A 27294-nucleotide genomic window follows, 5' to 3' on the forward strand; every position below is an offset into this window, starting at 1 on the left:
GGAATGTATTTAATATATTTGTATTTGGCCAGCGCTTACTTATGGGCAGAAATTCGAAGGATAACGGAAGGGCTCGAGATGGAATTGCGGACGGCGCAGCAAGCAATGGGTCAGGGAACAAAAGGGAGTTAATGATTGTAATGATGTGCATAGCAGACCAGAGCGGGCGAGGAGAGGAGGGGGCAGGAGTGAAGATGAGGACATGTTTACTAAGGAGAAGAAGTAGAAGAAGAACGTGTCCGAGCTGTGCGGGGTGTTTTCTTTGGCCGCGGATCGGTCAACTCTATCCATCCCCAGGAACCGACCGTCGGAAACCGCACCACAGAGGACCTCCACTGCACAGCGCCCCGACTGCAGGCAGCGTTTCCGCGGCTCCTATCTTCGTACCGGCTCCGGCGTCACGAATCCTTAGGCGAGAGTCACCCCTCCGCCTAGCCACCGAACACGCACAGCGGCCCTGGGCCCATCCCTCCATCACGGTGACATTGGTTTGGTTGGTTTTTGAGGAAAGGAAATGGCGCAGTATCTGTCTCACATATATCGGCGGACACCTGAACCGCGCCGTAAGGGAAGGGAGGAGTGAAAGAAGAAAGAGAGAAAGAGGTGCCGTAGTGCAGGTCTCCGGAATAATTTCGACCACCTTGGGATCTTTAACGTGCACTCACATCGCACAGCACACGGGCGCCTCTTGCGTTTCGCCTCCATCGAAACGCGGCCGCCGCCAGTGACATTCTACGCAGAAGAAATCAAGGAAATGGGCATCTGATGCGCAGAACCGATAACTGATGGACATGTCTATGGATGGTGACTTTCTGTGCGCGTCTATGTGTACCTGTCTGTATCCGTATATGTCCGTGTTTCTATGTGCAAGTGCTAGGAGCTTTTATAACTGTTCGCGTTTTTAGTCATTTATTCATCCCCCCCCCCCCCCCCCCATGTCACTTCCTCCTCCCAGTTTTTTAGTGCTAACTGAAGAGCGTTGTAGCACCTCCTTTTGAGGTACTTTTAAACTGTGGCGTGTAACAATCACTGATCTCTCTGATTAAGGCTGGTCCCCAGTTGAAACATCAGTAAACTAATGCAATCTTTTTCAGCGTGCGGCAATCCTTTTTAAGCACATACGTAATAGTTCATAGTGCCTTCCTCTAAACTACTATATATAGTGTACTGTCACAGGCTGAAAACGATAACATTAGTTTACTGACGTTATATGTATGCCATATTTATAGATTATAGAGTCGTGCAGAATTTACTGACCAGGTACGGAAATGAGCAGTTCGAATTAAAACATTCAGCTAGCATGGCAAGCCAGGTAGACCACTGTTACAAATCACTGTTCGACCTTTTCTATATTTTGCGCGCATTAAATTTGGATGTATATGTAGATAGTGCAGTAAAACATAATTATGCATTTAATTTATCTTTATTTCTGTCTTCTCTAGTAACTGGAAGCCTCACGTACGGTAATTTTAATCTGCCATCAAATAATAGTAATATGATAAATGGTGGTTACAGTTAGCAGCAACCAAGATTTGGAATAGCTTACCGCCAGAGAAAGACATGCTTTACGAACGTCATTTGACCAGTGTGAGTGTCGTTTCCATTTTAGTATTTTGTGTGTTTTTAGTACTTGATTGAATTTTGTTGCATGGTATGTGCTATGGCAAGCATATTCTATATTTTTTAAATGTTTTCTGGTGGTCTTTCGCCCGTATTGTATTTTTCATTTCACAAAACTGCTGCGTCACTGCCTGCATGCATCTCGTTTTTGTACCCTAGACTTGCGTTCATGCATGGGTCCGAACAGTGTTTGGCAATTAGTATGATTTAAATAAACCCGTATAAAATGAAAGTGAAAGACCAAAGTTTCAAGAACTTCGCCGTAGAGCCGCGTGTGCTGCCAACTTAAGGAAGACCGCACAACACGGCTAGTCATTAGGCATATACGCCCGCACCCCTATTTTGCTCAAGATTCGCGCAATCATAAAGTACAGATGTCAACGGGGGAGTAGAGCTTTTGAAGCTTCTGCCATGCTTAAGGATGAAGCGGCTTGTGTCAGTGTTAACAAAACAGTAGAACCGCAGCAGATAAGGGGCAGAGAAGAGATGAAGAAAAACAACACCTTGTTGTCAACGTCTCATTTATGGCCCTTATCTGCTGCTGCCTTGTTTTGTGAACGATGCGTAAACAAGGCCAAGTTTCTACTTAGCACACTTTCATCAGCACTGTTTGGCAATCTGAACATCGTACCCCACCTGGTGCAGACGAAGACATTTTGTACCATGGCGCTCTTTAGCCAAAGCTGCCCTTGCGCTATGGAAATCAAATCATGATCATAACCGTGATTACTGCTTCAGTTCAGATCATACGCTCTGAAAACCAGTTTAGTTGGCCAATGTTCGTTTTCGCAAGGTCTGTGATTCTACTCTGTTGTGTGCTTTTTATGCATTCTTCTTTCTCCTGTTGCTTTACTCATTTGACAACGCGCCCCTTCTCACTGGTATAGGCACCTTTCGCAATATATATTGTTTTCCCTGTCTTTCGCAGACCCAGATATATGTGCGGCGCCTATTCACGATTCATTTACAAGTATCAGTGATTTGCGAACTCTCAATGTGCGCATTCTCACCATCAATGGTCTTTTTTTCTTGCTTCCTTTCTTTTTCAGTCTCGAATTTTTGCCATGCATCCAACTAACAGGACTTGTGGCATATGAGTGAACTTCCTCTTTATGTCACAAATTTTTTAGGAACGAAATGCTTTTAGCTCCCGTTGTCGGCAGTCTGGTGACGTCACGCCGAGACCGAGAGCCAACATCCGGGCACTGAATTTCACTCATCCGGACACTGAATTCCACACATCCGGGAGTTGAAACGAGAGCGTCCGGGCACCGTACGAGATTTAACGAGACTCTCTAATAGAGAGGGCCGCTTATAGCAAGAGGGGAGTTCCAGGGCGAGAAGGGCTTTGGGCGGAAAAACTGCTTCCGCGCCGTCCCCAAGGATGGCGCCGCGGTCCCACACTCACGCATGTAAAAGACTGGCCGCTGGGCCTTCAGCTCACGACGTTTCCCCCTTTGGCAGGTAGATGTATACACGCTCGCGGAGTATTCTAATGCGCTGCATATACATTCTTGTCAGGCCTGCGACTCGTCGTGTCCGCGTACGCTTCTGCACCGTCCTGCATTTCAATGCCGCCACCGTCACAGCTGCTTAAGCCGAGCAATGGAGCCTGACAGAAACCGGATACAGCTGACGAGGCAGGGCAGAATAGATTCCCCAGACACTCACAGGAAACGATTGCGTCCACACGGACCAGTGCACAGTATGTGTGGTGTGGTGTGGTGTGGTGTGGTGTGGTGTGGTGTGTTGAACACTAGACCCATTTCAAGATTTTGACTAGTACCATCTACAACCAATGTGTTATGCCCGTAAACATTTCATGCCTACTCTACTCTCGGTTCCGGAGAGGCAGTTTTTTTTTCGCACGCCTGCAATTCGGAAGCCGAGAAATCAACGCTGTGAAGAGAATACAGGAACAAGAAATCCATTTAAAAAAGAAATGTCATACGATTAGTATGCACGCTTGGCGCCGCATTTGCCTTTGCATACCTCTTAGTCTTCAAGGCGCTTCCATTATTCACTGTTGCAATGAATAGGTTGAGCACACTCAGATGCATCCAAAATTACTGCAATAGCTAAAGAAAAACTAGGTAAGTTAGATGAAACACGCACAAAAAAAACTTGTTGGGAAACCAGATGCAAGTGACATGCCTTGGTCCGGCAGAGTAATCAAAAATGAGGGAAACGCAGGCAGCACAATGCTGCCGTTAAAGAAGATGAAGACGGTGAGAGTCATGGCGCCGGCGTCCGATCCACGCCTTAGAGATACATAGCTCTACTCGAGGGCGCCGGCTACTGACCTGCATGGCGGTGCGTAGTGCCCGCACGGACAAGGCCGATGGTGCTATTCTTCTGGGCGTATACCGTGTGCATGTCTCGAGGCGGTGGCTCTGAGCGGCTGCTCTCTTGGGCGCGCAGGCGGTGCCACGGCAGCCGAGCGAGCAGGCGTGCCCGGCCGCCCAAGAGACGCGCCTCTGGGCGTCGCCAGCGGGATGACCGGTGTCTGATGGTAGCGCCCAGCACCTTGCTCATGGTCCTGGGCGCGGCGGCGGCTGCCGCGGTGGCTGCTACTGTGGACGGCGTGCTGGTGCTGGGCCGCGATGGACGCTGGAGTACGGACGAGCCCGTGTCCGTGGGCAAGAAGACATCGCTGCTTCTGCTGGGCTCGGGCCTGGCCCGCGAGCCGGTCAGCTTCACGTCACACGACGCAGAACGCGGCAGCAACTGCGAGCAGGCAGGTGCGATGCCGCGATCGTCCATGGACGGCAACGGCTCCACCACGGTCGTGCTGCCTTGGCAGGGCCGCTGGTTCTTCTGTCTACGAGACGGCGACAACTGGGTCCATCAAGGTCGTGCTGTCAGCCTGACTGCGTAAGTAGGCCTCCGCTGGTGGGCCGCGGGCGCCGTTGGTCCAAGCGCGGCTTCGCAGCGCAGGTGACCCGGACGTAGCCGTGGTGTCGGGTGTACGTGGCGGCGGCGAGATGGTGCCTACCAGCAAGGACGGATACGCGGTGCTGCCCGTGGACGAGGAGGTGTTGCTGCTGCTGATGGGCACCCACTTTTCCGAGATCACGCGTATCACGCTTACCACCGAGAAGGCGAACCGTGGAGTTCTGTGCCGCGAGCAGGTGCTCATCGAAACTCGGGGACTGCAGCCGCTGCACGGCGGCCTGGGCGCAAGCGTCAGCGTCAGGCTGCCCCACGCGGGGCGCTACTATGTGTGCGTGTCACTTGCCGGCCGCTGGGTGCACCAGGGCGCCCACCCGCTAGTCACGCTCGAGGGCGAGTCCACGTTTGTCCCTTTCTGGTTCAACCTGCTGCTCGTCGCAACGCTGCTAGTCTGGTCGGGCCTCTTCAGCGGACTCACGCTCGGCCTAATGGCGCTCGACAAGACTGAACTAAAGGTCATCGAGTCGTGCGGCACTCCCGAGGAACGTGACTACGCGCGCAAAATTCTGCCGCTGCGGCGCCGCGGCAACTACCTCCTCTGCTCGCTGGTGCTAGGAAATGTGTGCGTCAACAGCAGCTTCACCATACTGCTGGACGAGATGCTGAGCTCGGGGCCTGTCGCCGTGCTTCTCTCCACCCTGGGCATTGTGATGCTGGGAGAGATTATTCCGCAGGCAATCTGCTCCAGATATGGGCTCGCCATAGGAGCGCGGACCATCTGGATAACCAAGTTGTTCATGATAATCACCTTCCCTCTCTCGTGGCCCATCTCCAAGCTTCTAGACAGTGTGCTTGGGGAAGAAATCGGCAATGTGTTCGACCGTGAAAAACTCACCGAATACCTTCGCATCACCAAGGACTACGCGCAACTCGAGAACGAAGAACTTAACATTATCTTTGGCGCCCTCGAGTTGACCAAGAAGACTGCTGCCGATATCATGACACGCATCGAGGACGTCTATATGCTGCCCTACGACGCGGTGCTTGACTTCGAGACCATGAGCGAAATCGTCAAACGCGGCTACACCCGCATCCCCGTCTACGACACCACCAAGCAGAACATCGTGTCGCTGCTGAACACGAAGGATCTGACGTTCGTGGACCCTGACGACGCCATCCCGCTGGCGACTGTGTGCACATTCTACAAACACCCGCTCAGCTTTGTGTTTGAAGACGAGACTCTCGACTCGCTACTGCGCGAGTTCAAAAAGGGCCACTCCCACATGGCCTTTGTGCGCCAGGTGGTGCAGAGCGAGGACCGCGATCCCTCCTACCACGTGACGGGCCTGGTCACCTTGGAGGATGTCATCGAGGAGATCATCCAATCCGAGATCATCGACGAGACCGACGTCCTGAGTGAGTCAGAATGACCGCTTTTTTTTGCATTTTTGAGGATTGAATGCACATGCCTGGACAGGCTTAACATTTTTTTTTTCGGCCGAGGTCCGCACCCCCCACCTGAATATACATATGTAACACGAATAAATATGCGGTTTTATCTTTTCAGCTTAATCTGACCGTTACCATTGTCACTTCAAATACCTTAGCCAGACCTTCTCTTAATAAATGTAGCATACTTACAACTGACCGTTAGCAGATATCTGCGTTGCGGATGAAGGTTTCAGCGACGAGACCATTGCAGAGTTCTGCAACACGGCTGACCGCCGGGTATTGTTTCTTCGCAGTGGACAACCGGCGCAAGCAGCGGCGCAAGGACGCCCAGCTGTTGCAGGACTTCAGCGACTTCCTCAAGATCGGCACTGGCCAGCAAGGGAAGAACGTCGTCTCGGCCCAGCTGGCCTTCGCCACTTACCAGTTCCTGAGCACGGCCGTGCGCCCCTTCACTTCCGAGTTCGTGACGCCCCCCGTGCTGCGCCGCCTGATGGCGCAGAACATCTTCTTCACGCTCAAGCCGTCCTCTAACAAGAACATCTTCGACGCGGGCAAGCCGTGCGACTTCTTCACCGTCATTCTCGAAGGGCGCGTGCGCGTCACCGTGGGCAAGGAGAGCCTGGTGTTCGAGGCGGGGCCTTTCTCCTATTTCGGCCTGCCCGCGCTCGAGAGAGGCAGCTTCGTGCCCGACTACACTGTCTCGCCGCTCTCGTGCGTGATTTTCATGAAGGTCGGCCACAGCGTGTACATGGCCGCACTGCGAGCGTCGCGCTTTGGCAAGCCGGACGAACCGGCCGAAGTGGCTATACATGAGACCGCCGTGCTGTCCGACGGCGTCAGGCAGACGCCCGTGACCTCGACAGAGCTCAGAACAGTTGGGTGGTCCGGGCCGGCCAGGGCGTGAGCCGAGCCCCCTTTATTAAGTATCTGCTTCAGCGCTGCTGCTGCTGGTGCTGCTGCTGCTGCTGCTGCTGCTGCTGCTGCTGCTGCTGCTGCTGCTGCTGCTGCTGCTGCTGCTCCGGGGAGTCGTCCTCGTTGGCGTAGCTCGTGTAGCGTATATCCGAAGAGCCGCTGCGTAGAAGCAGCGACTGGTTCTCCTGCCGGCCCGGCGGGTTCTTCAGCATGAACATCACCGGCGAGTACACGAAGCACACCGTGGCCGTCATGTACAGCAGCCTGCAGAGAAAAAAACCGCTCACTGTCGGCTCGCAGGGCCGTGCCACAAAAAGTGCTCTTACGCTCGGAATCCCAAGGTCTTCACGACGCTGCTGCTGATGATAGGACCTGCGAAGAGAAGAGGCTTTCATGCGAAACATGAAACGACATGTGAAACCGTCTGTTTCAGATCTTACGAAAGAGCAATACGCCTGGTATTTGCTGATGCGATAGGTCCGTTCCAAGGCTCATGTCCTCAATTTTTCCTTAAAAGCAAGCTTGTGACGAAGAGGGGCCTCTCCTTCGATATAGCAGCCATTGGCTGCACTTCCCGGCATACAGCACAGTCTCGTAGACGCAGCCATGACCTCAAGAATTGTCATTTCACCTTAGAGTTACCCGCAAAATCGGCCAACAAATTGTCCGCCGCCACTGACTAACCCTACGACGATTCCTCGAAAGCTGGAAGAAACTACTACTGATCGGGCTCGCCGTATAAATTTTAGCGCGCTTGATGATAAATTGATGTTTACAGCGGACTAGTGCAAAACACTCCCTCTTCTGGCGTACCCCAATGCTAAACGTATAACACTGCAGCGACGCACACTGGTCCGAGGTGAGTTTGTTTGCGTGGTCCCATGTTGCGTCTTTTTAGGTAAGCAAAAAAATGAAATAACAGTGACTGCTTAAAGTTGTTTAAGTTTACTTTGTGCTCCATCTACAAAGACGTGCGGTAGTATTTTTCCCTGTAAATTTAATCTTCGTTAATGCGCAATATACCTGTTTTCTTACGTTTTCACGTCGGCTTATATTCCTGCCATTGCTATTTGGGGGTCTCTGTATTTGCCACTTTCCTTTATATTATAGAAAATAAAGCGATTTGTCTTCGCAGCATGTGTTCCTTGACGTCATGTCGCCAACGATGAGTGGGGAGCCAATGCGCATTCGGCAACGTTTCGACACTTCTCCGCAGACATCAAAGCTTGTTAGCACAAGCCAGGCAGATGTGCCGGAAGACTTCATCTCACAGGAAAAGAAACAACAGCGTGTCACGTCATACAACGCGAAATATGCTTTACGCTGCTTGATGTTACGCCTGATGATTTAACCTGACATTGCTTCTAGTTGTATGTACTTGGCGTAGTCTTCATTTTTAGGCTATTTCGTTCTGCAGACTCACTCGGTCCAATCGAGAATTGGTCATAACGCTATGGTTTAAACACAATGCAATTTGAAACCACGCATGCATGGTAACGTGCAAAGCTGAAAGTCGCATTAGCGCGCGCTAAACACACGAAATGCAGGTGCACTCTCGTGCGTCGCGGACGAGTCTTAGCATTTTTGATCGCGTATCTGCTGTGCAGGCTTCAGGCAAGCGCGTACTTTCCCACCGCAGCCGCCTTGCACTCGTGGGAAGATGCTTCGCTTAGCCTCAGCTTTGCATGCGCGACAGGACCCAGGCAGCCACCTTTGGCTGCCTGTCCCTTTCCTGCTCCATTATGGCGCCAAGCTGCCCAAAGCCGCCAAGAAGATGGCAAGTTTGCACGCGGCATGCACTTGCCGGGATCAGAATGGCGGACCGCCAGGAAAGTGGCGGGACACGCGATGCGGCTTGCTCAGTGTGGTTGCGGCCACCATGCTCTAAAAACGTACAGCCTTTGTCAAAAGTTTGGAGCCCAGGGGGTTTTCTTTTGAGCCACACTGTGTCGTTCTTAATGGATCTCTAGCGCTCCAAATTTCCTGGACATGAGAAGATTTCTGGTACTGCCTCCTGCAATAGGTAGGACTTTCATGAATGCTCCTGGAGTCCCAATATAAAGCTTGGGAGGGAACCCCCTGGGCTCTAAACTTTTGACAAAGACTGTACCTTCATAATAGGACGCGACAAAGTTGCGAGGGTGCAGTGCTGAATGCCTGACAGTACCTTCCGCGTCGAGTTCTGCGGTCAGTGTATGATGGGGATGGACTGCTCCAGAATCACTGGGGCCACAGCCCTTCGCTTGTCTCTTGGAAAATTTCGGCGTTTATTTCCAGCTATGCGCCAAGCCCAGTTTCCGGAGAAATTAAAAGTACCTAAGAAACGGGTTCGATATGCTAGGTGCGACATTGTGCTGCAATCGGGTTCAAATTTAGTAGATATTGAAACTCGTAGGATTCGTGCGCAAGTCACCTGTCTCCCCAAAAAGCGCCCGTGCAGACTCTCCGTCCGAGGATAATGGGGTGCGATGTTTGCTTCATTTGTTTTTTTTTACAGCGACAGCTGTGTGTACCACTTTCGGCGAAGCCGTGACGTCGTGGGCGTTGTCCGCGCACGCCTCACCCCATGGCTGTATGCTGCACCCGACTACTCCAGCCCTGTCACCGCCGCACCCCAAGTCCCCACCCTCACACCCTCCCTGGCTGCGCTTGTCACGCCGTACGCCTGCTTTACATGAATGGATGAGCGACCGTCTGTGGCCTTGCGTGGTGGTCACATGCATACCCTGTACTTTACTAAACATTGAAAAACAAAACAAAAATAACTCCAACTATGGATCAGAATTTCACACCACCCCAGCTACCATTGAAATTCGCATCTCCAGAAACGTCCACTGAATTTTCTTTTTTTTCTTCCACCTCGTTGTATAGCAGTATTTAAAAACAAATCTCCTATCATCCTAAAGTAGCTGTAGGCACGAAAAGCTTCTTGCTTACAGAATCGGCAACGTGCACATTCAGAGCCATCTACATGCATCACATTTCTGTTACTGCTTTGGTGCTTCTAATCTCTGATGCGCGCACCATAAAGTCTTCACCCGCCGCGGTAGCTCAATGGCTTTGGTGTCCGGATGCTAATCCCAAGGTCGCTGGACAAGACCCCGTCAACAGAGGCCGCATTTCGATGTAAGCTAAATACAAAAGGCAACCCGTGTGCTGTGCGACGCCTCACTCCTGGTGGTCTAAATTAATCCGGAGCCCTCCACTACGGCGTCCCTCATAACCTCTATGTCGCTTCGGGACGTTAAACCCCATAATTTACAATTTTTAATGCAGGAATGCATTTAACGGCTACATTTTCAACTCCCATTGTCCGTCACGGTTCAGTCCACCCAGGCTACAGGACATTCATAGGTGCCCTAGTGAGGTTCAGAAGAGTTTCATAAATTCTCGTGTGTAGTTGTTGTATTACTTCATATATCGTCAAGTGGAGCAGTGCTAACTGCGAACGGTTTTTTTCGCCGTCGTCATCATGATTATCATTGTTTTTCTCGATGAAACTGCATCCGATGATCACCTTCATTATCCCTTCGCAGTTCCTGCACTTCGCCTCTGTCTTAATAAATCCAGTCTCTGAGGTCTTCTTTGCTAGTCCCCAACACTGAATCAGTACAGGCGTACCTCTCGATATGCTTAAGCCGCCTCATGGAATGCACATGCTTACCCCGTCAGAATTTCTCGCTTTCCACCAGGCACTTGAACTCACAGCAGCGATCAGTTCATGCAATTCTGGTGGTCAGTGATATCACGCCAGCAACGTGAACTCATACTGGCAACTCAATTCCGCTTTTACCTGTTCGTGCTCTAACAGCGCGCTGTGGAGCATCGCGACTTCCGCTCAGCTCTTCTGAACAAATGTAGTGTCGAGCTCGGCGTCGAACTGAACTAACGAGCCTGCGAAAAGAAAAGTTTAAGTAACTGATTGGCCGGTTATCACACTGTGCTTCTGAAAGGGATCATGACCGAGCATCACTATCCTTGAATCGCATGCTAAAAGGTGAACAAGGCGACAGCAGAAAAGGCAAAACAAGGTTAGAAAAAATAAAAGGCGGCATGGATAAGTCCTGTCTATAGGGACGCGAATGAGGGAGGGGAGGCAGAATTTTTTTTTTTCACCTACTTTCAGCTACTTTCAGCTTGGCTAACGCAACAGCGAGGCGGAAATTTCGTGCCGGAGAGCGTAAAAGTCGGGAAGAAAGCCGGGATGCTGTCCAGAAAGATAGCATGTGCGCTGACACGCTACACATACGCGAAAGCGTACCGCGGTGGTGCCAAGAAGCAAAAATAAGTAAAAGCTATGAACGATCAACAACATGCACGGCTAGAGGCGACGAGAATCATACTAACGTCTTTCCTCTTATTAGCGTTTACTCCCTCTCTCCCCCTCGCTCTCTTGCCTCTACTGTGGGAAAGTAATGCTGCAGCTCAGCGCATGCAAACATTGACCATCTTCGGCGTATGGCATCACTAACTGACACCTTTGCGGCGCTAGCGTGCTGCTGTTATGAGCTACGTCAAAGGATCCTGCCCAGTCAATCAAGAGGAGCAAGCTGCGCGCCCGCTTTCTTTCACAGCGAGATCAGTTTTCGGGTTAGCACCCGTCGCGGACACTCGCGAAGCTCGTAAAAAATTATCAGCGCCCCTGGTGGGCGCTGAGCATGAAGGAGTTTGTTTTTTTTTTTCTTCAATGGCGCCGAGCCTACGGGTGGGACGCGCGCTCACCTTCCAACTATGCGCAGCTCTTCACCTGCGGTCGGGTGATCCGTGCGCTGCGAGATTTCAGCACACTTAAAGATCGTCAGGTGGTCGAAACTATTCCGGAGCCCTCCACTACAACACCTCTTTCCCTTTTTTCTTTTTCACTCCTTCCCTCATCCCTTTCCCCACGGCGCGGTTGCGGTGTTCACCGAGATGTGAGACAGTTTCTGCAGCCCTTCCTTTCGTCGAAACCAATTTTCATTTCTTTTTTTTTTGTTTTTCAGGTGACCACTGTGTGCACGTAGGCTGTGACTCGCACCTCGTGCGCCCCTCGCTTCGAAAGGGCTCTGTGCGCACCTATGTAGGGGTTATAGAGGGAAAGAGCAACTCTATTTTAAGAAAGACTGGGGTCAGGAAAAGGAAAAGGGGCGGTCCTCCGATCTCCATTGTTGGCCTCTTCCTAGGCCGGACGCCAGGTTGCCGACGGGCGATGCCGCAAGACAGTAGGGTTGAAATTTCGGTTTGTATTTTGGGAAAATTCGGCGGAATTTTTTCGGTGCTTACTTCAAATGCAGTTTCGTTTTTTTTTTCTTTCCGGCGAATATTATTTTCTGCGAGTTATTTTTATGGTTGTTTTCAGTTATGGAATGCAGTATTCCTGTGTGGTCAAAAGACAGTTGGAGTTTATCTTGTCTTTTTTGTCAGGGCAAATAGTCGATTTACCGTAATTTCCGCACGAATGGTCCAACTTGCTTGTCCAAGTGCTACCACCATTTCTAAAAAAGTAAGGCAAGTTCAATGACGGAGCCGATAGACAAAAACGCCAGTGAAAGTTCACTTTTAAAACTTCAGTTGTCATGTTATCGTTCTTGTTATAAGTATTCGTTTAAAGGACGTGACCATAAAGTACACAATGAAAGACTCTAAAATAAATTATTGCGGCTCCAGAAACGTTTGCAGCGAGCGCGCATAACATGCACAATTCTTTTTTTTTTTAATCTGTACACAAATGAGAGAACAATAACGTTAACGTAGGTAACGTTACACATGAATGCAATGGACAGAGACACATTCAAGATTTTTGAGCCCAGAATGCTCGTACCCTCTTAAGCCCACAAAGCCCAAAGCCCAATAGGGTATCAAATTATTCTCTCGCTTAACTTTCTTTATTTGCTCGCTCAACGGAAATAAGCCAACCGACCCGAAAAGTTATTCAAGGACATTTGTTTCCATCGGTTTCTTTGTTCTTCAGAAGAAAGCCCAGAGAAAAGGCTGCCCACCATCGCTCCTTGGAAGAGTGCGAAGCTCCCCATTTCTCCAAACGGGTGATATGAGCGGCACAAATAGATGTCTTTCGGTTGCTAACATAATGTGCATGCCCGCGCAAGTGTGACTGATCACCCAATTACGTGGGGCAAGAAACTGCGCAAAGGTAAGGGCGGTTACGGTCACGTGTCCTGCATTCGCATCATTCAGGACAAACTTTTGCAGTCAAATTTGACTTTTTTTTTTTGTGCAGGAGGAGAATAAAAATTGCCAAAAACGCAAGAGAACTTTGACAAAAGGATGCTTGAATGCATACGTGAAACGATTTGAGGGGCGAAGATACTGAGTATACGTATCCAAAATGACAAGGTTTGCGGTAGATTGGTTTGCCGACGAAAAGCTTGGCCTTCTACTTCACTTCACTTCACTTTATTCACCTTAAAGACCCCCTTCAGGGGGTATTACATAAGGGGTGGGTTAGTATATTCAACAATAATAAATACATGTCATTGCAGTATGATACAAGTGGTTACAGCAGATAAGAATGAAGATGGGCACGTGATGGCGGCAACATCAGCGGGGAGGGCATTCCAGTCAACAATGGTGCGGGGAAAAAAGGAACCTGAAAAAGTTGCAGTGCGCGATAGAGGCCGGGCGATCCGAAACGGGTGTGCAGCGCGGTGAGATATGCGGGTCGGATGAGAAATGTAAGGTGTTTGATTCAGAGTGCTATGGAAAAATTTGTGGAGCAAACACATGCAGGCGACGCGACGGCGAGTTTCAAGGCTTTCGAGACCGGAATTATTCTTTAGAGATGAAACGCTGATCGTATATGAATATGCAGAATGAACGAAGCGAATGGCGCGGTTTTGAACTGATTCGAGTGCATTTGTTAGGTATATTTGGTGTGGATTCCAGATGGGACTGGCGTACTCGAGTTTAGGTCTAATAAGGGTTTTGTAAGCTATAAATTTCACGTGTTGCGGTGCATGACGAAGATGACGTTTTAGGAATCCTAGAGATTTGTTAGCAGATGATATGATTGTGGTAATGTGTGTTCGCCAAGAAAGATCGCTACAGAGTGTTACACCGAGGTACTTGAACGATTGGACGCTTTCTATAGATGAGTTGGCAGCTGTATAGGAGAAAATAAGGGGGTTGCGTTGACGGTGAAATGAGGCGAGCTTGCATTTTTTAGCGTTTAGTGTCATTAGCCAGAGGTCACACCATTCATGGACGCGGTTGAGGTCATTTTGAAGAGCCACTTGATCAGAAATGTTAGTAACGGTACGATAAATTACACAGTCGTCGGCGAATATGCGAATTTTACACGATACTTGTGGCTCCAGATCGTTAATATATATTAAGAATAAAAGCGGGCCGAGCACAGATCCCTGCGGAACGCCGGATGTTATAGGGAGAGTGCTTGAGTTGTGATTGTTAATAGAAACAAACTGAGAACGGTTAGCTAGGAATTATTTAATCCAGTCTAGAATATTAGGGTGCAAATTTCAGTTTCTACAAACATTCGTGTCATTCAAGGCGCACATAGTTGTCTTATCTCGTGAAGGTCTCTGCACGCTCGTGCTAAAATAAAGATGGGCTTTCTTTGCACTGGCATACTCTGTCGCTTTAAGTTTCAACGACCAATAAAGTTTTCTAGGCCTTCTCGTATACTGATCACCGTATATATCATTAAGCATTCTACGTGAATAAAAGGCGTTATGTACATATTCCGAATGTTGAGCGATTGTTCGCACCCATTAAAACCAGGTGACAAGTCGCCCGTGGAATAAATCAAAGCCGCAGCAAAGAGAAGAGACGATCAAACATATACTCTTCGCAGTGAACGCAATTATCACGACGGAAATTCAAATCGCAGCAAAATATGCGACATTACTTTGACGCCATCGCTTCTCTTTGGTGCAATAAATACCGTTACCAAAGAGCATCCGGTAATGTCCCTCATATCACGTATTATCTGGACTGAAAATTTCAAAAGTTTCATGTACGCTCGCAGATTTGAGATTTAATACATTCCTCACACTGCTAAAGAAACGGTTTTTCGAAAGTGTTGGTTAAAGCAAGATCAATGTGCCATCTGTCAGACATTCGAGAAGCCTGCTGGGAGATGAGCCTTTGTAACCCCTAACCCTAATGGCAAAATTTTTGTGGTCCTACTGCTGCATCTGCAGGCGATGAAACGGTTTTGAACTTCAAAATTTTCGTAATTAACTAATTTTAATTATGTAGCAATATTATTTAAATTAATATAGCTACCTGTTCTTTTTTTAATTTCTGCAGTGCAGAAAGCACTAACGATAAAATACTGGAAGTTCGTGACTTCTCTCCCACGTTTTCGTTGCTTGGACATTGCTGGGTGAAACAAGCTAAACGAAAAACTGCAGCATTTGTTGCACACTAATGGCAGCGCAGCACTGACTAGCCCTCGTACACACTTACCACAACTAACTAGGATGTGGCACATAATGAGCCATGACTCCTTTACAGGACTCGGGACAGTAACCCGTGCAAAACTGCCTACGCAGCAGCCGTGCTGGTAATTTTGGACAGCTTATTGCGTGCGAACCTTTTTTTACTTACGGCTTCAGGGATTTGCACTTCCTTGAGGTTTACTGTGCATCGAGTAGCTCAGGAATAAAAATTGACTACGAAATAACGTAGTAGTCAGGCGTTAGCCAAACCTTTCCACATTTAACCTTTTCAGAAGCTGCTCCCCATTTCTGGGGAAAAACTTAATTTCTTCCCGTAAATAGTCCATGTAGTCCCGAAGGAAAATTGAAAATTGGTTTTTGAGGAAAGGAAATGGCGCAGTATTTGTGTTACATATCTCGGTGGACACCCGAACCGCGCCGTAAGGGGAGGGATAAAGGAGGGAGTGAGAGAAGAAAGGAAGAAAGAGGTGCAACCAATTAGTTTTAGTTTTGCAACGCGAGACATGAAATGTTATTTTTCCACTGCCACGTACGAAATTTGGCACAAAGCGTCACACCGGTTCGAAACGGTAATATAGAGAATCCATGCAGTATTTCTAAAATTACACTGTAGAGATCGTGCGCTCACATTTTTTTTATTTTGCAAAGACTCACGTGACAGTAGAAACCCAAAATAAAATACTAATACAGATAATAAAATTCTTCTTCAGGACTACGTCGAAGGATGCGCTGCCAAGCTGACCGCGTTCAGGAAAAATAGTGACGGTGCACATCTCGCTGAGAACTGTAGGGCTCGCATCAAGTGTGAACCACGCTTTTGTGGCGAGAGGATTCGAAGCACAAGTAAACCACAAACAGCTTGCGATGCCGTGGAATCCCATTACATAAAAAAACAACTACAAACGAAAATGCGGCGGCAAACTGTGTGAGCAACATTTCAGTTTTCTTGCATCGCTCCAAAATGAACTTTTTTTTTGTGCTCTGTTAGCTAAGCCAGCCAGCACATTTCTGAATGCCTTTTACGGATGCGCCTGCGCAAGTAGATGCGGCTTGGCGCCTTTAACATTGAGTGCGTACGCCAATGAACACAATGAATGCCGGAGGTCTATGGCTTCAGTGCCGCGTTTCTGTCAATGCATGCTGCGCACATCTGTCACTAGTGCCACGTAGCTTAAAGCGCGACTGAGGTGGCCACTGTCCCAGGGGGCCAGTTATGCGTCTTTCCTTTGCCTTCCGAGCTCCCGCTCTTCATCGATTTCGGCGCAGCTCCGCAGCGGCTGAAGGTCGCTGAAGGTCAAAGCGACGGAGTCGTGAAACTCGCGGTACATGGCGTATTAATGTTTTTGCTTTAAAAGCTGCGAGATCGATTTGTACGTAATTGTATGCACAGCGTCTTAAAGGGGTTAGTTACAAGTACTCGCAGAAAGATGGCGGTCTCGTAGATGTGCCTCACGGCCCACAGGCTATCTTATCTTTTCCCGTGTTTGCCTACAGAACGATGCCACCGACTCAACGTCACGCCGTTAATACCTCAGTTGGGGACGGGCGTGCCACGAAGAAGACTTTGCGCCTTATCATGTAATGAGCCCTTTGCTCTCACTTTGTTTGTTTTTTCTCTTAATCAGCCTTTTGATTCTGCAGCCGGCCAGAGGTAATGATAGCAGCCATGTCGCCATTTTTATGAGCAGCTGTCATGAGCGATAGGCGGAAGAAAAAACTGCTCCATTCGAGGAATCCATTCAAAACGCCTAACCACTCATCTTTATTCTAAATCCAAAGCGTTTTGACCCCGCTACGATGTTGATTTATTGCTGCCAAAAATACATATTGGTACAATACTGTTAAATATTGTCAGTAAAATTATGTTAGCGAGAAAAAGGCGTGTGTTCGAAATTCATCTTACAGGAACGTGCTTAGGACGCACTGTTTATGGCACTGAGCCGGGACTCAGATCAGGACCAAGCCCTCTTCTGCTTGTCTGGCATTGCCTGCGGCTATTTGAAATAGTTCAAGAATAATTGATTAGGTTAATTTGAAGTGGGCATGATTGCATTTTTCTGGACAGCCACGAAGAACGCTCTTCCTTTTTCGCTCCACCTCCGCCGCGGTGGCTCAGTGGTTATGGCGCTCGGCTGCTGACCCGAAAGACGCGGGTTCGATCCCGGCCGCGGCGGCTGAATTTCGATGGAGGCGAAATTCTAGAGGCCCGTGTGCTGTGCGATGTCAGTGCACGTTAAAGAACCCCAGGTGGTCGAAATTTCCGGAGCCCTTCACTACGGCGTCCCTCATAGCCTCAGTTGCTTTGGGACGTTAAACCCCATAAACCAAACCAAACCTTTCGCTCCAGCAACATGCTCGAGTTCTGGCTTTAAGTTATAGGAAATTTTTATCGGTATACTTATACTGCTAGTTTGAGGCAGTGGTGAGCATATCTTCAGCTGATTGGATAAATGTCCTTTAAATTTTATCTCCTCTGCGAACGAAATTTAAGTCGCGCCAAAAAGTCTAGTTTGATTAGTCATGACTTCATGCAGCTACACCGTAATACTTTAACGATAGGAACTCGTGACGTCAACGCCGAAAGGACTCAGCGACGGCTGCTTGGAAGTGAATGGCGGTTTGGCTCTATATAATTACCGATACTCGCCTATGGGGAAGAAACGTGGAGAGTAACGAAAAAGGGCTCAACTTAAACTGTGGATCACGCAGCGAGCTATAGAAAGGAAAGTGACAGGTGTAATTCGCTAAGAAACAGGAAGAGGGCAGAGCGGGTCAGGGAACAAACGCGGGTTAATGAGATCCTAGTCGACACCAAGAGAAAGAAATGGGCTTGGGAAGGGCACGTAATGCGAAGGCAAGATAAAAGATGGTCCCTAAGAGTAACGGACTGAGTTCCAAGAGAAGGAACGCGTAGCAGGGGGCGGCAGAAAGTTAGGAGGGCGGATGAGAACAAGAAGTTTTGGGGATAGTGTGGCTGCAGCTGGCACATGACAGGGTTAATTGCAGAGACATGGAAGAGGCCTGTCCTGCAGTGAGCTTAGTCAGGCTGATGATGATGATGATTGTGATGATGATAACCCTGCCCATTCGCCCTTCGAATTCTTTCGCTGTGGTGTGACCGCCTCACCATGTTCACTCAAAAATCAAAGCCACAAAAAATTGTCGACGCTCATTAAAAAGTGGGGATTAATGGGCCGGAACTGGTTATTTTTACGTCCAAAAGCTGAGTCGCCGAGCACGTTTTGTGCCGATAGGTACAGATCTTGCTTTGAGTCGGGCATTCAGTTCCAAGGCGCATCGCTGGCGGCCGCGAAGCGCGACGATGCGGCTTACAATATTCAAACAAAACCGAAACGAAACAGAAAATTCCGGCGCTTTGTTCAGGCCCTTCTGGCAAGCGGGCAGCTCACTGCACACACGGCTTCGTAGCAATAATAAGTGCTTCGTAATTTATGCTTTTTGGTCAACACTACCGGGCGTGCGTACGTTGGCGTCTTTAGCGTCCGTTAGGGGGGCTTCTCTTCACGGAAACGTGTTCACTGGAGCATTCGGTGGCGGATGACCGAAGGCTCCGAATCAATGAGAACAGAGCGAAAACAATCGAAGGCGATTAGGCCCATCTGTTTCCCCTACGAGACTCTCTACGTGACTGTTCTAATGATGCATCTCCCTTTTTTTCTCGTTTTTGAAATAAACAAAGAGGAAAACAACCCTGGAAGACCATCGATTACACGAGCATAACAACACGGCAAGGACGAGAGGAAGAGAGGGGTGATGCGGAGGAGCACGCTCCGTGGACCCCGCCGGAGCGATGCACAACGAGCTCCTTGTTACAGTCCGATGCCGGTGCTCGTTCCCCTGCAGACGGCGCCGCCGAAAGCGAGTGACGCGTGTGGGTTTCCACGGGCGATGTCACGTCCGTCCACTCGTTGGGCGGCCTCTGCTGCCGACAGCGAAGCGTCTGCGCCTCTCGGCAGCTTTGTTTCCGGGCGCGCTGATCTACTCGGCCGCTGCTGGCCGTCACGTTTTACGGTGGAAGCCGTTATGCGGCGCCTGGCCGAAGAGATTGCGACGAGATTGCGACTGGAGAGCTGGTGGCGTTTGTGTAGAGGCGGTGTTGGATTTTGAGACAAGTAAAGGAAATTAGCTGGGGTGTTAAAGTGCACACAACAAGGGCTTTCTCGGCCTCATGCACTCCCATGTGAGTGGCCTTGGCTTCGGCCGACGTTTTCTGTGCATGAAGGGCAAAGGCTGTCAGGCTTGCGTCGCTCTTATTTCTCTTTCTTCTCCTGGTTCATGACCGTTGCTACTATAGCTGCTGCTCGAAGGAATAAATAATATTGTTTCTAAATCTGAGTGCGAGATAAGGGCACAGACACGGTCAGTGCGGAATACATACCGGGTGTTTCAGCGAACACTTTCAAAAATTTTCAAATATAGGCTTTTTGGGGTAAAAATATGGTTTTTGCGGCATATTATTACCAGTGTTGGCAGACACTAGAGAACTGGTGACTCGTCTTAAGTAGTAAGCTGGTTAAGTAATTTTTAACAATTAACTTTTTAACTAGTAGAGTTCGGCACCTAGTTGCAATTAGAGATTTGTAGTAATAGCCATATCAGTTTTTAGAATTTCGAAACCGCAATTACCCGTTGGCGCTTTGGCTGGACAAAATTTGGCTTTTCGACTAGTTACGTGCACTGGAGTGGTTGCTTTGTCAGCATGCTTTCAAAAGCGCATGTTTTTCGCCCGACGCAGCCAGATTTTGTCGACCTAAGGGACGAGAGTAACCGCGTTTTCGAAGATCCAAAAACAGATATGGCTATTATTACCGAACGGCTTCAAATCTCTACTTGCAACTAGGCGCCTAACTCTAATAGTTAAAAAGTTAACTATTAAAAATTAGTTAACCAGCTTACTACTTAGACGATTCACCGGTTTTCTGGTTTCCGCCAACATGGGTAATACTATGCGACAAAAGCCATATTTTTGCCCCAAAGACCTGTTCTTCAAATTTTTTGTAAGTGTTCGCTGAAACGCCCGGTATATCAGAAGGGGTGACACCACGAACAATTTATAAGCTGCCTACAAAGGCATCTGAATATGCAGGGCGTGGGCGTAAAATGTAGAGGAGTGTGCACTACACGGGTCATATCCGGCCAGTGCTCGAAAAGGATGAAACATAAAACAAAAGGGGGTGGGGGGCGAGATCGATACAGCGATATCGCTGCCCAACCAACGCAGGAACGCCGCTGCTTTCGGCCAAATACCGCCAAAGGAACGTCACGTAAAGACGCGACGCTAGTTGAACAGACTACATATAGATATGCGGAAGCTACAAATGTCCGCTACGTTCAACATGTATGCTCCATAATACGCAAGCAGCACAAAAGATCTCAGAAATGTCAATGTCTATGTGGTGGCTGAGCTTTCCGCGACAAAGCGCGCCGCTAGCAACAGTTGGCGCTCAGATATCCTAAATGAGAATGAAAAAAGCTGTAGAAACGGTGTACCATGTAATATCTCGCGAGATAGCCTGCCCCCAAAAAGAAGAACGATTCGATAGTAACTGGGGCGCCGGCCAGTGGTGCAGATTGTGTGCATGCATGCATTGTCGTGTTTTAAGATCACTCCCATCCGATCCTGTTGTCGGCTGTCATTTTTTCAGCCTGACTTTTGTCTGTTGGGTACCACTGCAGCAGTAACCAACTTTGGTTCTTTTTGCCTCCCAGGAAAGTCACCACCATCTTCGTGCTGATACTTTGAGTGAGTGAGTGAGTGAGTGAGTGAGTGAGTGAGTGAGTGAGTGAGTGAGTGAGTGAGTGAGTGAGTGAGCGAGCGAGCGAGCGAGCGAGCGAGCGAGCGAGTGAGTGAGTGAGTGAGTGAGTGAGTGAGTGAGTGAGTGAGTGAGTGAGTGAGTGAGTGAGTGAGTGAGTGAGTGAGTGAGTGAGTGAGTGAGTGAGTGAGTGAGTGAGTGAGTGAGTGAGTGAGTGAGTGAGTGAGTGAGTGAGTGAGTGAGTGAGTGAGTGGGTGAGTGAGTGAGCGAGCGAGCGAGCGCGCGCGCGCGAAACTGGCCACGTGGATCGTGGATCTTAACCGGAAAGGATCCATGATGTGATCAGACGCTCATTCACTGAACCGGACTATATATAATTCTAGTAAATCACCTGTAACGATGTCAAAACTTGTCCAAAGCAGTCGCTGTTGAATCTTACCACCATTTTGTTTTTGCGACATTCAATACGGATGAACGTTACCTCATTCGCCAAAACGTGAGGCACCCATAGAGATGAAACTTTCCTGACGCGAAGATTAGACTCCCGTTCAGGAAAATCGACACTGCTGTCGATCGAGTATGCAGTGCCGTTCACTGTCCTTAAATTTTACGCAATTGCTTCAGCGTGTATTTTTGTCCCCTCGCATAGGTGGCGTTTGTCTACCTTAACACGATGGTCGGGAGCTCTCCTTTTTTTGTCTTTCATTGTTGTTAAGCCTCTTCTGAATTCTTGAGATCATCAAAAATCTATCGCGCAGCAAGCAGCAAGGTCCGTGATAGCCCGTCAAAAACGCTCCAGACTTTCACACTTGCGTAACCACATTTCAGAATCATGCGAAATCATTGCGCGGAAGGGGTTTCTTTCTAGCTGCTTTGCAGACGGCGACTGGATGCCAAGCAGCTGGTAAGAAACGCAGTTCTGCCAGAAATGTTAGCGTACGAGTTGAAACAAATTGCACAAGAAACAAAGTGAGCAGCTCTTGACCGTAATTCCTTCAGTGAAACGAAGACTCTTAATATAGCCGGCCTCAAGATTTCCTACTAGCCTTTGTACACTTAAAAGTTTCCGAAAAATCTTTACTGCGCGCTGCCATAGTGATTGCGTGTCTACTGCGCGTGCGAGCTGGCAAGCATGAAATGAGTGTTCGCGCGAGCTCTCAACACGTGTTTGCAATACCCAAAGCGTCAGTGATGTGTAAAAAAAGCTAATTTGCACGAGGTTCAAGACGCGTAATTTTACAACTGCTTCTCTTGTATAACCTGTGGTGAATCAACAGGTGACAATTCCTCGCAGGACGCAATCGACGCGGGACGAAGTAGCTCGAGTGACTCGACTTGCCGCTGTGGCTCAGTTGACTTTGGCGTTCCGCTGCTGAGCTCAAGGTCCCGGGATCGAGTCCTCGCCGTGGCGGCCGCATGCATTTCGATAGGGGCGAAATGCAAACACGCGTGTGTACTGCGGGATGTAAGCTCACGTTGAAGCGTTCTGTGTGATCGGAATCAATCTGGAGCCCTACGGCGTCCCTCATAGGCCACTTGCAGCTTTGGGACGTTAAGCCCCATGCACCGCCGTAGGCGCGCATTAAGCAATTTGCTCCACCATCCAGCAGAACTACGGAAAACAGATAAGGCTGAAATGGGCTGACTGCGCAAACATGATAAACGCAAACAAACGAGTAGAGCATTATAAGCGAAGAAACGAAACTAAATCCAAAGAATACATCAATCTACAAATCACGCCAGCACAGCAAAGAGCGGATAGAATGCCAATGTTCCGACCATCGAGGCTGCAAGGTGCCGACACCTTGCAAGAAGGCACACTGAAACTGCGCAAAGGACCAAGGACCAGGTAAAGAAAGAGACAGACAGGCGCTGTCCTTCGCTTTTTGCGCTGTTCCTCTCTCTCTCAGTGTGCATTACCAACTCGCCCACTGCGCTATATGACTAGGGCACAGGTTGGATATCGGCGATCGAGCACTTTCATTGTCGCGTGGAACAATGACAAGAAAGTAGAATGCCACCACAGCTTACAAATCTGCACTCACTGCAGTACACGTGTTCTGCTGGAGGGCACTCAAAAACTGCGCGATGTTTTCATGTTTTAATCTTTTCAATCAAGAGGATTTCCGTCGTACAATAATGCCGTTTGTGAGAAGTCGCAGCTAAAGCGACGACAAATCACGATGTGGTTTTGGTTTATGGGGGTTTAACGTCCCGAAGCGACTAACGATGTGAAGCGAACCTGCATCTACGTAATACGGATCAAGGATTCAAATATGCACACTGCATCGAAAACACTACTCATAAGGGGACGGGAAAAAAAAAAAATAAGCGCTCTACGGCTGACGATGTTTATGCGGCATGCGAGTTGACTGGTTCCTTGAATAACAGCACTCATGTGAAAATAAAACAAGGTGTTACTTAGTAAAGTAATTCGTGTGCCATAGGACGAGACCGCAAAAACCATGAAAACAATGAAAACAACAAAAAATTCTTCAGTGGCATCGCTATGTACGGAGTCGGCCAAATCACGGCACGCGCAAATTAAGGACCTTGCGCTTGGCGCCAAGAACCGAACTTCGTGTGGCGCGAAATACGAATTTACTTATTGAAATGCGAGTTCCTCACTGAATAAAATAACGCAGCTTTTCACGCAGAACAAACGATCGACTCGTTGAAGCGGTTCAACTAGTCGATCGCACTAAATACAGGAAATTTTCGCAACTTAAGTTTAAGGCCCTATCAAAAAATTAAATAGAGGATGTTCGTCCCAATAAAGACGAGAATAAGATCGTCAAGCGCAAGCGCAACCTTAGCCATGGTTTCGCGCAGCAGAATCACGAAACCTCCTTAAGTACGGTACGGTGATCTCGCGTGCTCACACTTGAACACGTCTGAGTCCGGGCAGGCGAACTTCTTTCGCAAATGTGAGAATAAACTGCACAAAGACCAGCCATTCGAGGCATGACATGCATTGTGCTCAAATGAGTGGTCTTGCGCAGCGTTTTGAGCGGCAAATGTCTGTTCTGAAGCAACGAGACCTTCCTTGTTGGCTGCAAATCATTCTGCGGTGTTTACACAGGCAAAGTAAGCAAGCAGAATCACTCTGTCCCTTTTGTTCCTTTACGACATCTTGATAGACTTTTAGAGCGAAAGCTATGCTTCACGATCAAAGCTGCAAAAGCCGGTCCATCGCTGGAGCCTTGACCTTGAATGAATAAATAAAATAAACATTGCCGCGATTGGGATTAGAACCCGCTGCGGCTAGGACAAATCAGCTTCGCTGGCCACTGCACGAGAGCTCTGTGCTATCGCCGCAGCCGAGCACGCCTCGTGTTAAACTGCAACACACTCTCGCGCTGTGCAATTGCGCATCATCGTCTTCATCAACTTCCCTCTGCAGCGAGAACCGATCAGATCAGCTTGACTTTGATCAGAGCTTAAACTGAGTCTTAATATCGTCGCCAGACGTGCCGACGACCCAGCAAAGTAAAACCATGAGCCAACCAGGCTAAGCACATGCTTTCGCACGTCTACTCTGTTGAACTACGTTAAAACCCTACCATTTTTTCTCTGGCACTACAGGCCTGTCTAAGGAAGGCCTAAGGAACGCAGGCCTGTCTCTACACTCTCTCGATGGACACGATTTCGCGACCATCCCACTCTCTGTGCCTTGCTCTGCATTCGCCTTCCATTTTGGCTCCGATCCCCAGCGAAGGGTGTCCCAAGAAGTTTCGCATCAATCACTGAATCTGCTGACTGTGAATCAATTAACTTATTTAAGCGCTACGAAGACACTGCCGTAAGACAGGCATGCAATGCGGCCCGCTTAACAGAAGAGTATTGTGAGGAGTTAATGAACATTTCAATGTTTCCCACTCCAAAGCGTTTTTGTATTCGCATCGCTTAATTATCTAATCAGACGTCTATGCTCGCTCGTCTATTCTTTTTCACACGTTGATGTAACTAAATCTCGAGAGGGACTCCAAGCAGAAAAGCGGCGGCACACGATGCATGCACTGAGTAAAGCATTGCCACTGCAAGCCCCCTGAACCGTCGCAAAACATGACAGCAAGGGCTATTTGTTTCGCGCGCCATTGCGGTATCAACAAGGCTGTGTGACCGCAGCTGAAGCGACAATTGCTTCTTCCTGCATTCGGGAATGTTAAACGAATACAAGTGCTCTCCGCTCAGAGAATGAGCCTACGAAATAAACTGTATATTTTGAATTCTTCATTCTGTAACATACAGCGATTATTTGGATTTTGTTTTACCTGTTCTGACAAAATCCGCCTGAGCCGCGAGAAATATTGAACTATTTTACTGGCCGACAGCTGAAAATGTAACAAAAAAGAGCTACAGTTTTACCTTTAAGCTGAAAGTTGTGCAAAAAAAATAATCTTTCACGGAAAACCTATCACTATAGCTTCACACACAGTTCGACAAGATCGCACTTTCTGAACACTACAATGTACTCTTGGGTGACACCTTAGCGCATTGTCCTGTGTGTCTTACTTGTGAACCTTTTCTCCTTGCGTTAAGTTGTTACCCAAGGGAATGAAGCACCAACTAGTCCAACAAAACGTTTTAGTCGACTACAACATATTTCTTAACGCTATGGAGACCAGCGAGGAAAAGCGGATCACACTGATATACTTTCGAAAAAATTGCTGAGGCTCAGCTTGGCTAAGCCTGGGGAATGCGAAGCATATTAGTGGCTAGGCTTGGTAATACATGGCTTTCCTTGGTTGAATACTTGGTCATTTTAATACAACCACTAGAAGCCTTCGTCGGGGGGGAAGACAACGGTATGGCTACAGCGGAACGCCGACTAACCCCGAGACGCGTGTTGGGTGAGCGCCTGGATTGCCACGGAAGCCGCGCCTGCCTGCCCAGTGGAGCGAGCGTTTCACCTACACCGAGTGTGAACGCGCGTTCGAAATGCGCGGGAATGCGCGGGTGTGACGGCTAGGGGTCCCACGGCGACGGCGCGAGGTGGAGGCCGGCTCTCTCATCCGATGTCACGTGGTGTGACGTCACGGTGTCACGTGGCGTGACGGCTAGGGGTCCCACGGCGACGGCGCGAGGTGGAGGCCGGCTCTCTCATCCGATGTCACGTGGTGTGACGTCACGGTGTCACGTGGGGGTCCCACGGCGACGGCGTGAGTGGTAGCTCTAGCAATATGCTTCGCATAAAAGTACGCCATGAGGAGTAAAAGGCGGATCAATTTTAATTGTTTTTTGTAGAAGATACAAAAAGATTATATTATTACCCTAATCAAAGAAAACATGTCGATAGTTTGCGATTACCTACGTAGTTCGTGCCATATATGGTTTGAACGTTTTTTTCTACTCCATCCAGAACTGTTACAGATTATGGCTTTTTTTTTTTTGCTTGCACAGCATTTGCACAAAACCATTATCGCAAAGCCAACAACTGCATTACGCAGAATCGAGAACTGGGCGAGTTGGTGAACGTTCAACATTATGAACAGCTCGAAAAACGAAGAGAGGAGAAGAAACACGCAAACAAACAAGCGCTGTTTGTTTGCGTGTTTCTTCCCCTGTCTTCGTTTTTCGCGCTGTTCATAATATTGAACTGCATTACCCCTTACATCACTCCCCAGCCTCCCAGCCCAAAGCCGCGTATATTCACACTATTTGTAATCGCCGAACGGAAGGGTTTTACATACGAAGCATTTATTAAAGGTAAGTGTGGTAAGCTCTGTCGCACTGGTTGCCGGACATGTATTATTTCGGCTGAATTTCCACTTACTGTAAAATTCTATACTACGCAGCTAGTGTAAACCATCCTTTCTCATTTAAAAAAAATGGGCCGGACAGAGACCTACGTAGTCAAGATTGGTGCTACGTTTCATGCCGCACCTCTGGTGGTGCTCTACTACATTTGGGATCACCTGTTAAAGGCTTGCAAGGATTTTCATAAAGTGATTGTGATCTCGAGCTGATGGACTTTTATGGAGCAAGGGCTGTTCTGACCAAAGAGCGCCAAGGCACAATGGGTTTTCGTCTACTCAAGGCGGGGTCAAAGACCCGTTTCCCAAGCATTTTACCCCGATAAGCCGAGCACCAGGCCAGGGGAAAGCTTCTACCCATTGCAACACAGATGGGTATAACCGGTGGCACTGCGTTCCGCATCTCCGCATCTCCCGCATACGAGGCGAATTCTCAAACCATTAAGTCACCGCTATGCTTTATTACAA

At 48.7% G+C, this 27294-nt stretch overlaps 2 protein-coding genes across 4 annotated transcripts in view; one reads left to right on the top strand and one right to left on the bottom strand.

Moving 5' to 3' along the window:
* The window catches only part of LOC149349945 (unextended protein-like), a 26865-nt gene extending 19604 nt beyond the window's left edge, over positions 1-7261 (top strand). For 2 of the 3 annotated variants that reach the window (XM_089578922.1, XM_089578921.1), the window contains exons 2-4: positions 4042-4494; positions 4553-5928; positions 6258-7261. In XM_089578922.1, coding sequence (XP_089435048.1) covers positions 4042-4494; positions 4553-5928; positions 6258-6868 — 2440 coding nt within the window. In that variant the 3' untranslated portion in view covers positions 6869-7261. Of the gene's footprint in view, positions 1-2453; positions 2617-4041; positions 4495-4552; positions 5929-6257 lie in introns of those variants that run through there. The other variant, XM_089578923.1, reaches the window with a different exon arrangement.
* The window catches only part of LOC149349946 (synaptic vesicular amine transporter-like), a 26388-nt gene continuing 5885 nt past the window's right edge, over positions 6792-27294 (bottom strand). Inside the window, exons 6-7 of the mRNA XM_089578924.1 lie at positions 7203-7248; positions 6792-7140 (exon numbers count right to left, since the gene is read on the bottom strand). Of these exons, the coding sequence (XP_089435050.1) occupies positions 6897-7140; positions 7203-7248 (290 nt within the window). The 3' untranslated portion in view covers positions 6792-6896. The remainder of the gene's footprint in view (positions 7141-7202; positions 7249-27294) is intronic.

Source organism: Amblyomma mixtum, chromosome 3 (genome assembly GCF_055824585.1).
Source record: "Amblyomma mixtum isolate Tamu chromosome 3, ASM5582458v1, whole genome shotgun sequence".
Taxonomy (NCBI): Eukaryota; Metazoa; Arthropoda; class Arachnida; order Ixodida; family Ixodidae; genus Amblyomma; species Amblyomma mixtum.